The sequence below is a fragment of the Hemisphaericaspora subhashii genome (assembly GCF_019202705.1).
Source record: "Hemisphaericaspora subhashii strain CBS 10753 chromosome Unknown scaffold2, whole genome shotgun sequence".
NCBI classification, from domain to species: Eukaryota; Fungi; Ascomycota; class Pichiomycetes; order Serinales; family Debaryomycetaceae; genus Hemisphaericaspora; species Hemisphaericaspora subhashii.
Genome location: NW_026057213.1, coordinates 281,765 through 295,053, shown reverse-complemented (window position 1 = coordinate 295,053; position 13,289 = coordinate 281,765). Strand labels below are relative to the sequence as shown.

Here is a 13,289-nt window from a genome sequence, read left to right as displayed (position 1 = left end):
TTAGAATTTCTTGAGAAGAGAGAAATTGTGAAAAATAAATCATGTTATGATATTTTTTTAGTTAGGTGGGGGGAATACAATTTCGGAGATGCATTCCGATAAGTGAACGGATCTATATTTTTGTGTAACAATTGAAGATTAATGATGCTTTTGTTGCAAGCTAAGTGTTGTCCGATTGAGAAGTCATGTCAAGGTAGTTGGTTTCCACATGCTATTTTAGCTCAGTTTTCAAAAAAACGTACTTCTCCAAAATGTCATTTTCGCTATATACTACGGTATCTAGTTATCTTCATCACTTGAAGTGTATCCTCCGAAAACACTAGCTAGTGTGCTTGTACTGTTTTCTTTGGTTGCCAGGCTCTGTATTATTAATTTTCCTTTCAATTTGGCCAATTCCTTCAAAGTAGAATCGCTAAATATATAATTTCGATTCTTCTCAATTGGAGCATCCGCGTATGTCTGGATCTGCTTTACCTGATGCTCAAGCTTCTCAGGTTCTGACTCTTCTTCTGGCTCTATAATAGTGACCTTTCGTTTCTTAGACACGCTACTTTCTACGTCACTTTCCTTAAGTAAATTCTTTACAGTACTTAATGCGATCTCTTCTAATCTTCTTTTCTCAGCCCTTTGAGCTTGAGGATTAGGATCTTCACTTGCCCATCGTATATACAAGACCTCGTTTCCTCCTAATGATTGATTCTGCATTGCTTCTTTAACAAATTGAGCTTGACTTTCTAACCTCATCGTAACGAATGCACAAGATTTATTACCCAATACTTTGACTTTTTCAATTTCCCCAAACTCCAGAAAATACTTTGATATTATTTCCTCGATTCCTGGTTTCATATGTAGACCACCTACATACAATGTTCTATTAACTTTATTAAACGATCCAACTCCATCCATATCATCTCTATAATCAGCTGTTTTATCCCTTCCGAAACAATCTTGCGTCCTGGGGAATGAATCAGTCTCCAATGGCAAACGATGGAAATACGGACATTTCTTTCCTCGATAACAACATCCACGACTGAAAAATAAACAAATTGGAGCAGGTCTAGTTGCTCGTGTATAACCTGTATCTTTCGCTATATTTACTTTGAACTTCAGTTTAGTGTATGAACGTGATGATGAATCTCCTCCTGACCATTTAAGATACCATATATTGAATGTGTTCCCCAGTTGAGGTGGTTTATCATCGTCAGGTATAGTATCAGGGTCCACCTGTAGTCTCGCTGGCTTTGACATTGGATCTGCTTGTTTGATGATTGGACCTGCTGACATTATTGTTCTTGTTCTGGAAGTAGCTAGGGAAGCAAATGGATTCCAATGTGTAGTCTGATGAGATGATTTGTTGAAATTTATAATTTCATGCTTCAGTTTGCGACATCGAAAAAAAATAATGGTTCAGATTTACTTTGCTGCAAAAAATACACATGTAATGGAATACCAGATGGTCTTGGTCTTACGGTGACTAGGTACTCATTACTATAAAACTGTAAACTCACTTATTTTATCTTTACTTGCAATTATACTAAACAATACAAATTCTCTATAGAAATCAGAAGAAACTATTTAATAATATGAAATACTCACAATTTTGTATAATTACCCTACAAGGAACCACCAAAAATAAAGGAAACAGCTATTAAACCGACAACTCCTGCTGATTTCTTCCAGTTCCCAGGTTGGTATATAATACCATCTGCAGCATTTTTGGTGGTCTCGCTACTTGTAGTCGTCGAATGGGTAGTCGTCGATGAAGATGCGGTTTCTGTCTTGGAACTAGCAGCTGATGTGGTTTCTGCCTTGGAACTAGCAGCTGCTGCACCAGCAGAGTCTGCTGCAGATTTTAATGACTCGGCAGCGGATGTGACTTTAGAAACAGCAGCACCACCAGCAGATGTTACTTTATCTGCCGCAGCATCTGCCGCCGACGTTATCGTATTGATCACTCCAGGAGCAGCTGATTTAGCTTTGGAAGCAGCGGCCCCACCTGCAGAAGTAACAGCAGAAGCAACGTCTCCCCCCAAAGAGGTTGCTTTATGAGCACCTTCGACTGCGGCAGAAGTAACAGCAGAAGCAACATCTCCCCCTAAAGAAGTTGCTTTATGAGCACCTTCGACTGCTGCAGAAGTTGCCTTTTCGAAACCTTCAACAGCAGCTGAAGTCACTGTATTAAGGATACCAGGAGCTGCAGAGGCAGCATTGTCTGCTACACTTTGGATTTGAGATCCGGCATTGTTAGCAAGATTTGCTGCTGCGGAGACTACGTCACTTAATCCGTCTCTGGCTTGGAGATTGTTGTGAAATTTAGCAGGGAGTGGACTTGGCATGTTTATATTGTGGATATTCTTTGAATGGTTAAAAAAGTTGGAAAGAATTCAAACTCACTAGGGCATCGAGGGCTATTTATAAGTTTCATTTTGATATTGTGGCTATACAAACAAATTAAGGTTTTGTGACGAAAGTAGATCCAGTTATTGTTCTTTTGTTTTGCAGCTGAAATTCATTTTTAGTTCACTACCGCGTCCCCAGATCTCACAATTAGTTACCATCCTGCAATTTAATCTAATTCTGCATCTGTTTATTGCAATCCTCGAGGTAGCGATAAGCATGGAGAGTACCTTGACCTAGAATACCAGGTGCTATTTTGCTTACAAGTTGTAAAAACTTCGAGAAATTTGTGGCATTCGGGTAATCCACAACTGGAAAAAAAGCCTTTGTTCCAGGTCACTATTCATGTCGTACAGCCTCCATCGTTCCATGTTACATGTACGCGTAATTCGCCACCTCAATCAGATGCCAAAAATAAACTAAGTCATTCCATAGTCTGGAGATCCATTGTAGTACATCGTTTTAAGCCAAAGCCTTGTTTCAGACCCCTTTTTAGTAATATTCCTTGTGAACCATTTCATATTTTTCGATGTATCTAAATAAACCGATCTCCCCGTGAAAAAACAGGTCATAAGACACGTCAACGACATATTGGATATTCGAAAGTATCTTATTTATTAGAATAGAACACCAATCTGGAGAAAAACTGAGTATTTGTTTAATCACAGGTACAAACCCATAAATTTGGCGGTATAACTTGCTGAATATTTTTTTTCATTCCAGCTTTGGACAGTTACCGGTACATGCACATTTGATCTAGTTGAGAATGACCATATTGAGATCTATCCTCATTTGGTCCTATCTTCATAACCGAGTGGTTTGTATGGTAGTTTAATTTCAAAAGATACAATTTTGACTGATATTTAACAAGCCTTTAAAATGTCAATTTGTTGCGCCAAGACGTTCCTTGCGCGGCGCATTTCGAATTCCCTAAATATGATAAAAATAGCCGTTGCGCTTAAATAGGAAGTTAGTTGCGGGGACCAGTAATTTAGATTGGAAAATTGCGAATCAATTGTATAAATTGGACAATAGATCTCCTTTTGAAAATTTAAACTATACTCTCCACAACAACCCCATAGTTAATTACTACAGAAATACAATATATCAAAATGTGTGGATCAAACAAGACAGCTACTACTACTACTACTACTACTACTGCTACTGCTTCTTCTTCTTCTTCAGAAAAATCTTCATGCGGCTGCGGTTCTAGATGTCAATGTGGAACAGGATGTAGTTGTGCATCTTGTAATACTACAAAGTTGTAATGAAACGAAATTAAATACAAATAATATATGATAAGGATTCAAAGGTTAGAGGATGTGTAAATTAGGTTTTATTTATAGTTAATATATGCAAAATTTTGGAAATTTTCAGTCTGTATTGAATCATGTAGTCAGCAAGAAAGTGATAATTTTCATTGGCTAGAAACTCATTCAACCACAAATACCTCTTCACTCGATATACTACACAATTGTCAACCTCTTCAAAGTATTGGCGCGTTATCGAATATTCGTAGCATATTGAAATTGGTTCTTTCGGGGGTGATCTTCTGCAAAGACCAGACGTTCCCATTTCCACGGCTTTTTGGGAAGCTGGCGGGTCTGTGCGCATCTGTTATGCGTCGGGTTTTGAAAACATTTGTGCCCGCAATATTTCCCCACTCATAAAAAATTGAACGATAAACTTCGCGATCTTCGATCCAAAAAAAAATTTGCAACCGAGGCATACACGGATAAATAGAGTAAATAAAATCTACAACGGTTATTCAAATAATAAACTTCATTGAAAAACTCATAAACAAGAACTAAATAACAATCAAAAAACTATAAAATCTTTAATTTACTTTCTTGGTGATAATTCTAAAACTTCCTTCTTAATAAGAGCACTTAAGTCAGGATGAACTCTACCGAAATATTCAAATACACGATCTTGAATTTGTGGATTTGCGCCAGCAACATGAACAGCAACATTATGAGCTAAATGTTCTTGTTGATTAGGATATCTCTTCAAAACATGCCATAAAGCAGTAGCTTGGTCGAAATCATTTTCAGTACATTTCCAGTGGAATGGAGTAGCAGCACCTTCCCAAATTTCTTGCTCTTCTTGTAATGAAAATTGTTTAAATTCAAGTGGTTTGTCAGAAGCTAAATAGTTTGGACAAGCACCCAAGTTACCATTAATATTCATATGACCATCACGTTGATGTGGGTTGAAAACAGCACCGGTGACTGGACAATTGACTGGGATTTGAGTGTAGTTAGTACCCAATCTGTGTCTATGAGTATCAGAGTACGAGAATAATCTGGATTGTAAGACTGGATCAGCGGATGGTTCCATGTATGGGACAGTGTGAGCTGGAGAGAAAGCAGCTTGTTCAACTTCAGCAAAATAATTCTTTGGGTTTTCATTAAGGGTGAATCTACCAAATCTTCTCATTGGATAATCCTTGTGAGGCCAAACTTTAGTTAAATCAAATACAGAGAATGGAGCTTGTTTAGCTTGTTCTTGAGTCATGGTTTGAATATAACAGGTCCAAGATGGGAAATTACCAGCAGCAATATTCTTGAATAAATCTTCTTGAGCATAGTCTGGGTTAGATCCAGCTAATGCACCGGCTTCTTCAACAGATAAGGTCTTAATACCTTGGTCACTGATGAAATGAACTTGGACATAGTGCCATTCACCCTTCTTGTTGGCCCATTTATAGGTGTGACCAGAATAACCATTCATTTCTCTATAAGAAGCTGGAGTACCTCTATCAGAGAATAAAATCATAACTTGGTGAGTAGATTCTGGGTTGGAAGTTAAGTAATCCCAAAACATATCTGGATCCTTCAAGTGAGTTTCTGGGTTTCTCTTTTGGGTATGGATAAAGTGAGGGAATTTAGATGGATCTCTAATGAAGAAAATTGGAGTGTTGTTGTAAACTAAATCCAAGTTACCTTCTTCGGTATAGAACTTAGTAGCAAAACCTCTTGGATCTCTTGCGGTATCAGCAGAACCAGCTTCACCACCAACAGTGGAGAATCTTGTGAAAATCTTAGTCTTCTTACCAACAGTGTCTAAAAAGGCGGAACCACAAACATCGGTGATATCATCAGTAACTTCAAAGACACCATAAGCACCAGAACCTTTCGCGTGGACAACTCTTTCTGGAATTCTTTCTCTGTCAAAATGAGCTAAAGAATCAATCAAGTTGAAATCTTGTAATAATAATGGACCATGTTTACCAACTCTTTGAGTAGCAAATGGTTCTGGGATTGGTTGACCGTTTGAATTAGTGAATACTGGAGCCATTGTATGTGTGTAATGTGTTAATTAATGAAGAAAGAATAATATAGAAGAAAAGGAAAAGGGTAAAAATTAAAATTGCTAATTCAAGAGGAGAGAGCCAGATGATTGTCTATTTATATTCCGCACTCTCTGAAAAATATTTGATAGAAGAATTAAAAAAAAAAAGTAAAAAAATAATTTTTCCTTGTGATTAGAATTAGCGGGGTGTGTGGATATTTAACTTTAACAATTGCTAAGCAAGCTGTGGGTCCAGAATGTTTTGAATAGGGTTATTACAATAANAACAATTGCTAAGCAAGCTGTGGGTCCAGAATGTTTTGAATAGGGTTATTACAATAATGTATCCTTGGTAACCACCCAATGGTAATAGGGGATATTACTAAGACCTGTTGTGGTCCCCAAGACAATTAGACCTAAAGGATTACAAACTTTCAAATCGAACAATTTAAGTAAAACTTTAAGGAAGCTATACTCTAACTGATGAAACGCGTAGAAGCGGCAGTCATTGAATAATTTCGAAAGAGAGAAGAGATCATAACAGCAAAATCAACTGATTTTCTGTTGAAGGTATGACTGTTTGCATTAAACGTCATATAAGAGAGAACAATCAATTGAAGTCATTCTGCAGCTATAAGTGATGACCTTAGTTATCTAATTATTACCATTTACTGTTTGTTTATTGGGTGGAAATTAGGGGGGCAAGATTAATTGTTCTTTTTTTTCCGGGGAAACAAAATTTGTCATCTGAAAATTTATTCTAGCCTCGGGACAATCGCATACCAACTCCGACAACATGGTTACATACATTTATTGTTTTATTCAAAATAGCGATAAGTCCGTGTCTGGACCTCGTCCAGATTAGTTATCCAGTTATACAATAGAGTGTTAATTTGATGGGTTAGTTTATTCATTCATGATATTAGGGCCACGTAATAAGATATAATAAAATAATTTCATCTTAATACGTCATCAGTCATCTGCTTCTCGACCTTTTTCAAAATTACATGACTTTTCCCACCCTCTCCCAAATCTTGTAAAAATAATAATTAATAAATAGATTGATCATCTAGATAATCTTAAACGCTTTCACTCACTTGAATTGCATAGCAACTATAGAATAAGTTGAGTTTTATATGAAGATTTCGAGTTTGCCACAGTTTTTTGCGGGTCCTTCCCAATTCGGTAGTAACCTTATTTTTATTCCTCGGTCTTTTTTTTCAGGCAGTTTTACCGTCGGTGCTTTAATCCCAAGAAACGGTTAAATCAAAAAGAAATGAATGAAATTTGAACTCAATTGGCTAATTATTCAATGTAAGGTTGCTCAAACGTGTGAGACTACCTGTTTCCACTCCTCCTTTCTATGTGAACCAATTGTATAGAAACGTTTGTTTTGGCCCAGCCGTAGAATATGGCACCCTCGATTTTACTCTGAATTGCTTGCTCTTTCTATATCGGATTTATATACCCATCCACCCGAAACAAGCTGGAGCGCTAATTTACTTTGACCGTACATACAAGAAAATTATTATTCAATTTCAAAATGACTGTTACAAACAAGTTGCAACATGAATTGATAAGACTCTGAATTATAAATATATATTTTTTATCGTTATATTTCATATAATATATACAGTTAATTACAAACTACGTAATATCACTCTTTCTTTATGGGTTTTGCTTAACAAATTCAACACCCTTCTTAATGTTACCAATCAAGGTTTCCTTAGCAGCCTTAACTAATTCTTCTTCGTAATCAGATAATTGACCTAAACCATGAACAGTTTTAACACCTTCTGGACCTAAGGTAACCTTAGAAGAGAAGAAGTCAACACCTTCATCCTTGAATAATGGAGAGTCAACAAAAGTACATTCAATGACATCACGTTCACCGGCTAAACCATCTAAAACGGAACCAGCAAATCTGGCACCGGCTTGAGCCATGGATAAAGTGGCAGAACCAGCACCATCCTTAGCCTTGACAACTTCATCACCACCAAATTGAATTCTGTGAACTAAAGCATCTCTGGTTTCTGGAGCTAAGTCCTTGTGAACAGTTTGAGATAATAATGGAATAATGGTAATACCAGAGTGACCACCGACAACGGTAACCTTTTCATTAACTGGGTTAGTACCAGCAACTTCAGAAACAAATCTAGAAGCTCTCAAGACATCTAAAGTGGTAACACCAAATAATTTCTTTGGATTGTAAACACCCTTTGACTTGTAAACTTCGGCAACAATTGGAACAGTAGAGTTAACTGGGTTGGAGATAATACAGATAGCAGCATTTGGAGCATAATCAGCAGCAGCCTTAGCTAAATCTCTAACAATTGAGGCATTGGTGTTGAATAAATCATCTCTAGTCATACCTGGCTTTCTTGGAACACCAGCTGGGATAACAATAACATCAGAACCAGTTAAAGCTTCCTTTAATTGATCTGGGTTGTAACCCTTAACAGTTGAGTTGGTTGGGATGTGGGAAACATCAGCACCAACACCTGGAGCACCTCTGATATCGTATAATGCTAAATCAGTAACCTTGTTGTTTAACTTTAATAATAAGGATAATGGTTGACCAATACCACCACCAGCACCTAAAACGGCAACTTTGTAAGCGTTGGAAGCAGAGGATGAGAATGATCTAGTGGCAATTTTAGAAAGCATTGTAAGTGATTTTTTAGTAATTGATGTTACTGAAGAAAGAAAGAGAAGAATAAAATGAAATTGAAAAATTAACAGGGTGGGAGAAATTTGAAATCTTTTATAAAGAAAATCAGGAGCTAAAGCGCCAAACTCCAGATTTGAACATTGGAAAATTTTCGGAGCTTTGGAACAATAAAAAAATTTTCAAAGGTTTTAATTTTGACCAATTAAATTAAAGAATTTCCTGTTGATAAAAAGCCAAATATTTCACACCACAATTAAATCAAATCAAATTGACATGTCAATTGCAAAGGTAATTTTTACCCAATTCTTTTGTATACAACTAAGATGACTCGTATATATGTCTTCTCAAGTTTCCGGAGTCCATTTTCAGTTCAGCGTATGTTATATAACTGTTCCTTTTGCTCTTAGTTTCGATAGAGTTTTTCACTTTGTTGGAAGACTCAAGTGTCAAAAAAAATTTTGGAGCCGAAATCATGCCGGATTTATCCGAAATCAAAATATCTCAATCTCAAACCCTTGGATAATCACATTCTATTTATATATTCTATACCGACATTTGGAATACTCCATTGAAGTTAATGAGACTCAATTCTACTACATTTGTCGACCCCATACATTTACCAAATGACTTCTCTGCTGAAGTGCCGGTTAAACCGATGACTGAGCCATGAGCATTCTTAAACCACAAACCCAGCTTTCATCAGATCCTGGTATCGCGCAGATAATATTCCTCGGTTATTCTGCCTAAGAAATAGCTTCCTTTGTCAATTTTGTCGATTTTTCATTCTTCTAGATTGTCAACCACATTGAAGAATTTAGCTTTGGGGAAACTAGAATAGTGTTTCAATCAAAGTATTGAGACATCTAAGAAGCTATTGCTTAAAACCAGAGAATCGCATTATTCTGTTGTTTTTGTCAGCATGGATTTATTAACCTTACATATTTCTATACATGATTGGGGAAAGTACAAATATACAACTATAACCATTTTTAAATATATTGTATTGCATTTGAATTTAGATGCCAACTTTTCGGAACAACAAAGTCCATTTAAAGTAGATTTTAGTTTTATAGATTGTTCTTATTATTCAATAGCATGCATGGAAATTAGGGTTTTAATAAAATTGTTTATAAGCAATGTGTTGAAAGATAATCAGAAAGAAGAAGATGAGACTATCTTTGGTTAAAAGATTGTAACAGTCACCTTACTAACGGTATCTTTGGTTGCCAAAAAACAGTTGCGATTTATAGGCGAAAATTTAATCTATGGTGCGCTACCATGTATAAGAAAGAAAAAAAACAAGAGATTCCCATCAAGTAAACATTGAATCTTGAAAGTAGTTTTAGTCATCTTCTCTCTATCAAATAACCAAGATGTCTGATAAACCACAGCTAGCTGAAAAGCATTCAATGGATATTCCCCATGTGACATCCATTGAATTCCCTTTAAATGTAAAAAATCCAGAACGGGCAATTTCCATGATTGGTGGGAAACAAAAAATAACGAAAGCCATCAATGCCCAACCAGTCAATACTAGACTTAACTTATCGATGGAAAACACCCTTGAATTGCGATTAAGGAATGATCCATTCCATCATCCGATTCAATCACTGATGACTAATGATGAAAGGATATTAATGAAGGTATCTATACCTAAAAATAGCTTACCTCCAGATTATTATGAAAATCCCCAGAAATATTCCATTAAGGAATTATTGGAAAGGAATGAACGAAATAAACGGACTCCAAAGGCTAGGGTACAACCTGTCGCTATCATTGATAGAATATATCTGTTTAAAGCCATTGCTGATTTTCAAATCTCAACTAAGAATAATAAATTTGTTCAAGATTTTAATAATTCGGTACTTAATGGGAAAAGTTATGCTAGTGTAAGTAATTATATGAACAGCAATAAGAATTTTATTGGATTGGATGATTATAAGGATGAACATTATGTTGACAATACTGATCATCAATTCCCTCCTCCACCTGTACTTTCACCGATTAGGTTCCCATTTGATTATAGATATCAAAAGAACCCATTAACCACTGCCGTCAAGGATCTAGAAAGTGGAGAAATCAAAGTTGTTCCAACAAGAGATAGACTTCGATTATATACAAAAATGATTGAATATCATAAAACAGAAATCCCAACTGAAGCAGCCCCTGAATTAATTGAAAACTTAAAGAATTTAAGAAAAAGAAAACTACCTTCAAATAGTCCTGATTTAGGGTTATTACAATGCATAGATATATTGAATGAATTATTTGAGACTAAACCAATATGGTTGAGAAAACAATTACGAGATATTGTTCCTGACGATTTAGGTAAATATATCAAATTAGCCCTTCCCTATATTTCATATATTTATAAAAGTGGACCTTGGAGATTTTGTAATATTAAATTTGGGTATAATCCAAAAAATGATCCTACTTACTGGATCCATCAAAGTGAATATTTCCGTATCCCAGGATTAAATTTCTCTTCCGCCAGTAGAGATATCAGTAAGAAAATAGTTCCTCAAACTATCATTGAGACCAATAAACAAAATAATAAAACTGGTAAAAACGCAAAAGAATATGAAATTCCAGAACATATGTTTTTCAATGGTGTTACATTGCCTTCCACCGTGACGTATCAAATTGGAGATATTTTGGATTTGGATATTAACACAATTATCGAAGATCATAGGCAACACATGGGTTCCGATTTCCTACGTGAAACATGTGATTTCCAAGATGGTTGGATAAATAGACAGACTATGGAAGTTATTAGACGGATTATTAGATATAAATTGAATAGAATGGTAAAGGAAGAACCTATTGATCAAAACAAGATCTATAAGATTATTAATACAGATTATGTCGTGGCTGAAGAAGAAGTTAAGGAAGATGAGGATGAGGCTGAAGGAGAAGGGGATGAGGCAGAAGATGTTGAAATGGAAGGAGATGATGATGATATTGATGTAGAAGTTCAGGAAGAAGCGTTGAATGAGGAAGAAGATGAGGATGTCAATATGACTGTGGATGAAACTGGCGTTTTGAATAAACTTGATCAGTTAAGTATTGATGCTTCTAAAAAGTTGAGCAATTTGATTGGGTTTATTAAACAGGATACATTAGAATCGTAAAGATTGGATGCAAAAAAAATTAGACACTGAAAAATTATAGGCGATACTCAAAATCAGGGATTTCTGATTTCTCTTAATTCGTATTTGATAGTTAGAGTCTCTTTCAATAAACCATAGTGACTGGAATAAAGACGAAGCTTCTTCTTCGCTTGTTTCCCCCTGGCAGAGAACACTCTAATCTTTACTATTTCTTAGTGGTTTATGTATTTTATTTTTTCTCGCGCTAATTATAAATACATTTGCCATAAAAATGAAAAATTCAGAACACGTCAAAAAAACTCAGACTCTCTGAAATTATACTTATTCTTTATTACCCCCTTAGAACAAACAAATCATAATGACTAAAGCAACAGAGACAGGATTGACCTTATTCGCTATATCAGCCATATATTATGCCTTATGGACTAAACTTATACCAATTCCTGAATTATTACATGAAGAAATTCTTCCATATTTACCATGGTGGGCATTAGTTTCATTTGGAGCATATGCTTTGGCTACATTAGGTTGGGGTATTGTTACATTCAAAGATAAGGAAGATAAATACAAAGAATTGGTTGGACAGATTGAAGAAGCTAAAGGTTTTTATAAATCAAAGGGAATTGAGTTAGATTAAATTAGTTGATTAATGTTTATAAATGGTTTTAAACAATGTATGAAAATACCTATCCAATGAAATAAATAATTGGTAACATAAATTTGTTACACTTTGTAAACTATAAATAATGAAAATAATGATGTAAAATCCCAGAGGGAAGTGTTTATGCTGTTGCTTGAGGTCTTGGAGGATTTTGAGTCACGTGTGGAGGAGTAGGTATGCTAGATGTATTTAATTCAGAGGCACCAGCTCTTGCCAATCTCTTTTCCTTAAGCTTCTTTTCAACCTCAGCAAAGACTCTAATGGCAACTGGTACACCTCCCCAACTATCGTCTTCATCACTGGTTCTACTTGCTTCCTCTTGCTCTTCTTTCAATTCAGCTTCAGATTTATGCATAATTGATTCTGGATAATTTTCTCTCTTTAAATATTTTAAAGGAGCATGGAAATTTTCTGGCCATCTTCCACCTGCTTTTACTAATTCTTTTGCAGCTAATATTCTCTTATCATTCCATTCTTTAAGATCTTCATCAAACATTTCCCAAACACAATTGATACAACCACTCATACAACAATTGTCAGGTTCTGGTGGTCTGGCAGGGACGTCGATGCCGGCAATTGTCGTCCCTTCTCCTCGAGTTATTCTACTTGATGAAACACGAGCTTCACCTTTAATTCTACCACCAAATATCTTTGCAATCTTTTCTTCTGGAGTTAATGAATTATCAATTGAATAATTACCTTCAAATGTTGTCTTCGTTTTCTTTTTCAATGCTTCATATTCTCTGGTAGACATTAAACTTGCTTCAATTGGATGGGTTGGATGTGATGATGTACGCATCACAAGATCGTAGAATTTATATTTCTTACCTGCATTAGGATCACGTACTGGAACCGGTCTATGACTGATGGTTGATTGAAATCTCTTGATAGTAGTTCGACTTATCATATTGACATGTGTGAATACCTTTTGGTTTGATGTATGAGCGAATGGTCTAAAGAAATGAATGTAACTTTCACTTTGCTTACAAATGACAATCAAATTTCAGATATTAAATAACTGTAAGATGTTGCACGAAAAAAGCAAATCTCCACTCTAGATCGCTCGTAAGAGAATGGATGATTAATAGAAAAAGAAATTGCAGCGAATGTTCATAACCAATGAGGGCCCGAAGAAGGAACCGAAAAAAATGACACA

At 35.6% G+C, this 13,289-nt stretch overlaps 7 protein-coding genes across 7 annotated transcripts; 2 read left to right on the top strand and 5 right to left on the bottom strand. All coding sequences in view use genetic code 12, as the record gives it.

Moving 5' to 3' along the window:
• Positions 1-279: 279 nt before the first annotated feature.
• Positions 280-1,284, bottom strand: J8A68_001112 (uncharacterized protein; the record flags this gene model as incomplete). Its single annotated transcript, XM_049404731.1, has 1 exon — positions 280-1,284. The coding sequence occupies one exon, from the start codon at positions 1,282-1,284 to the stop codon at positions 280-282; it is 1,005 nt and encodes a 334-aa protein (XP_049265656.1).
• Positions 1,285-1,613: 329 nt separating this feature from the next.
• On the bottom strand, positions 1,614-2,336 carry J8A68_001111 (uncharacterized protein; the record flags this gene model as incomplete). Its single annotated transcript, XM_049404730.1, has 1 exon — positions 1,614-2,336. One exon carries the CDS (start codon positions 2,334-2,336, stop codon positions 1,614-1,616), a length of 723 nt encoding a protein of 240 aa, XP_049265655.1.
• Positions 2,337-4,239: 1,903 nt separating this feature from the next.
• Positions 4,240-5,697, bottom strand: CAT1 (catalase A; the record flags this gene model as incomplete). The annotated part of the gene is made up of 1 exon (XM_049404729.1): positions 4,240-5,697. One exon carries the CDS (start codon positions 5,695-5,697, stop codon positions 4,240-4,242), a length of 1,458 nt encoding a protein of 485 aa, XP_049265654.1.
• A 1,662-nt stretch (positions 5,698-7,359) lies between these two features.
• MDH1-1 (malate dehydrogenase) lies at positions 7,360-8,358 on the bottom strand (the record flags this gene model as incomplete). The annotated part of the gene is made up of 1 exon (XM_049404728.1): positions 7,360-8,358. The coding sequence occupies one exon, from the start codon at positions 8,356-8,358 to the stop codon at positions 7,360-7,362; it is 999 nt and encodes a 332-aa protein (XP_049265653.1).
• A 1,377-nt stretch (positions 8,359-9,735) lies between these two features.
• On the top strand, positions 9,736-11,493 carry J8A68_001108 (transcription factor TFIIIC subunit; the record flags this gene model as incomplete). Its single annotated transcript, XM_049404727.1, has 1 exon — positions 9,736-11,493. The coding sequence occupies one exon, from the start codon at positions 9,736-9,738 to the stop codon at positions 11,491-11,493; it is 1,758 nt and encodes a 585-aa protein (XP_049265652.1).
• Positions 11,494-11,830: 337 nt separating this feature from the next.
• DPM3 (Dpm3p) lies at positions 11,831-12,109 on the top strand (the record flags this gene model as incomplete). Its single annotated transcript, XM_049404726.1, has 1 exon — positions 11,831-12,109. The coding sequence occupies one exon, from the start codon at positions 11,831-11,833 to the stop codon at positions 12,107-12,109; it is 279 nt and encodes a 92-aa protein (XP_049265651.1).
• Positions 12,110-12,254: 145 nt separating this feature from the next.
• Positions 12,255-13,040, bottom strand: J8A68_001106 (uncharacterized protein; the record flags this gene model as incomplete). The annotated part of the gene is made up of 1 exon (XM_049404724.1): positions 12,255-13,040. The coding sequence occupies one exon, from the start codon at positions 13,038-13,040 to the stop codon at positions 12,255-12,257; it is 786 nt and encodes a 261-aa protein (XP_049265650.1).
• Positions 13,041-13,289: the final 249 nt, after the last annotated feature.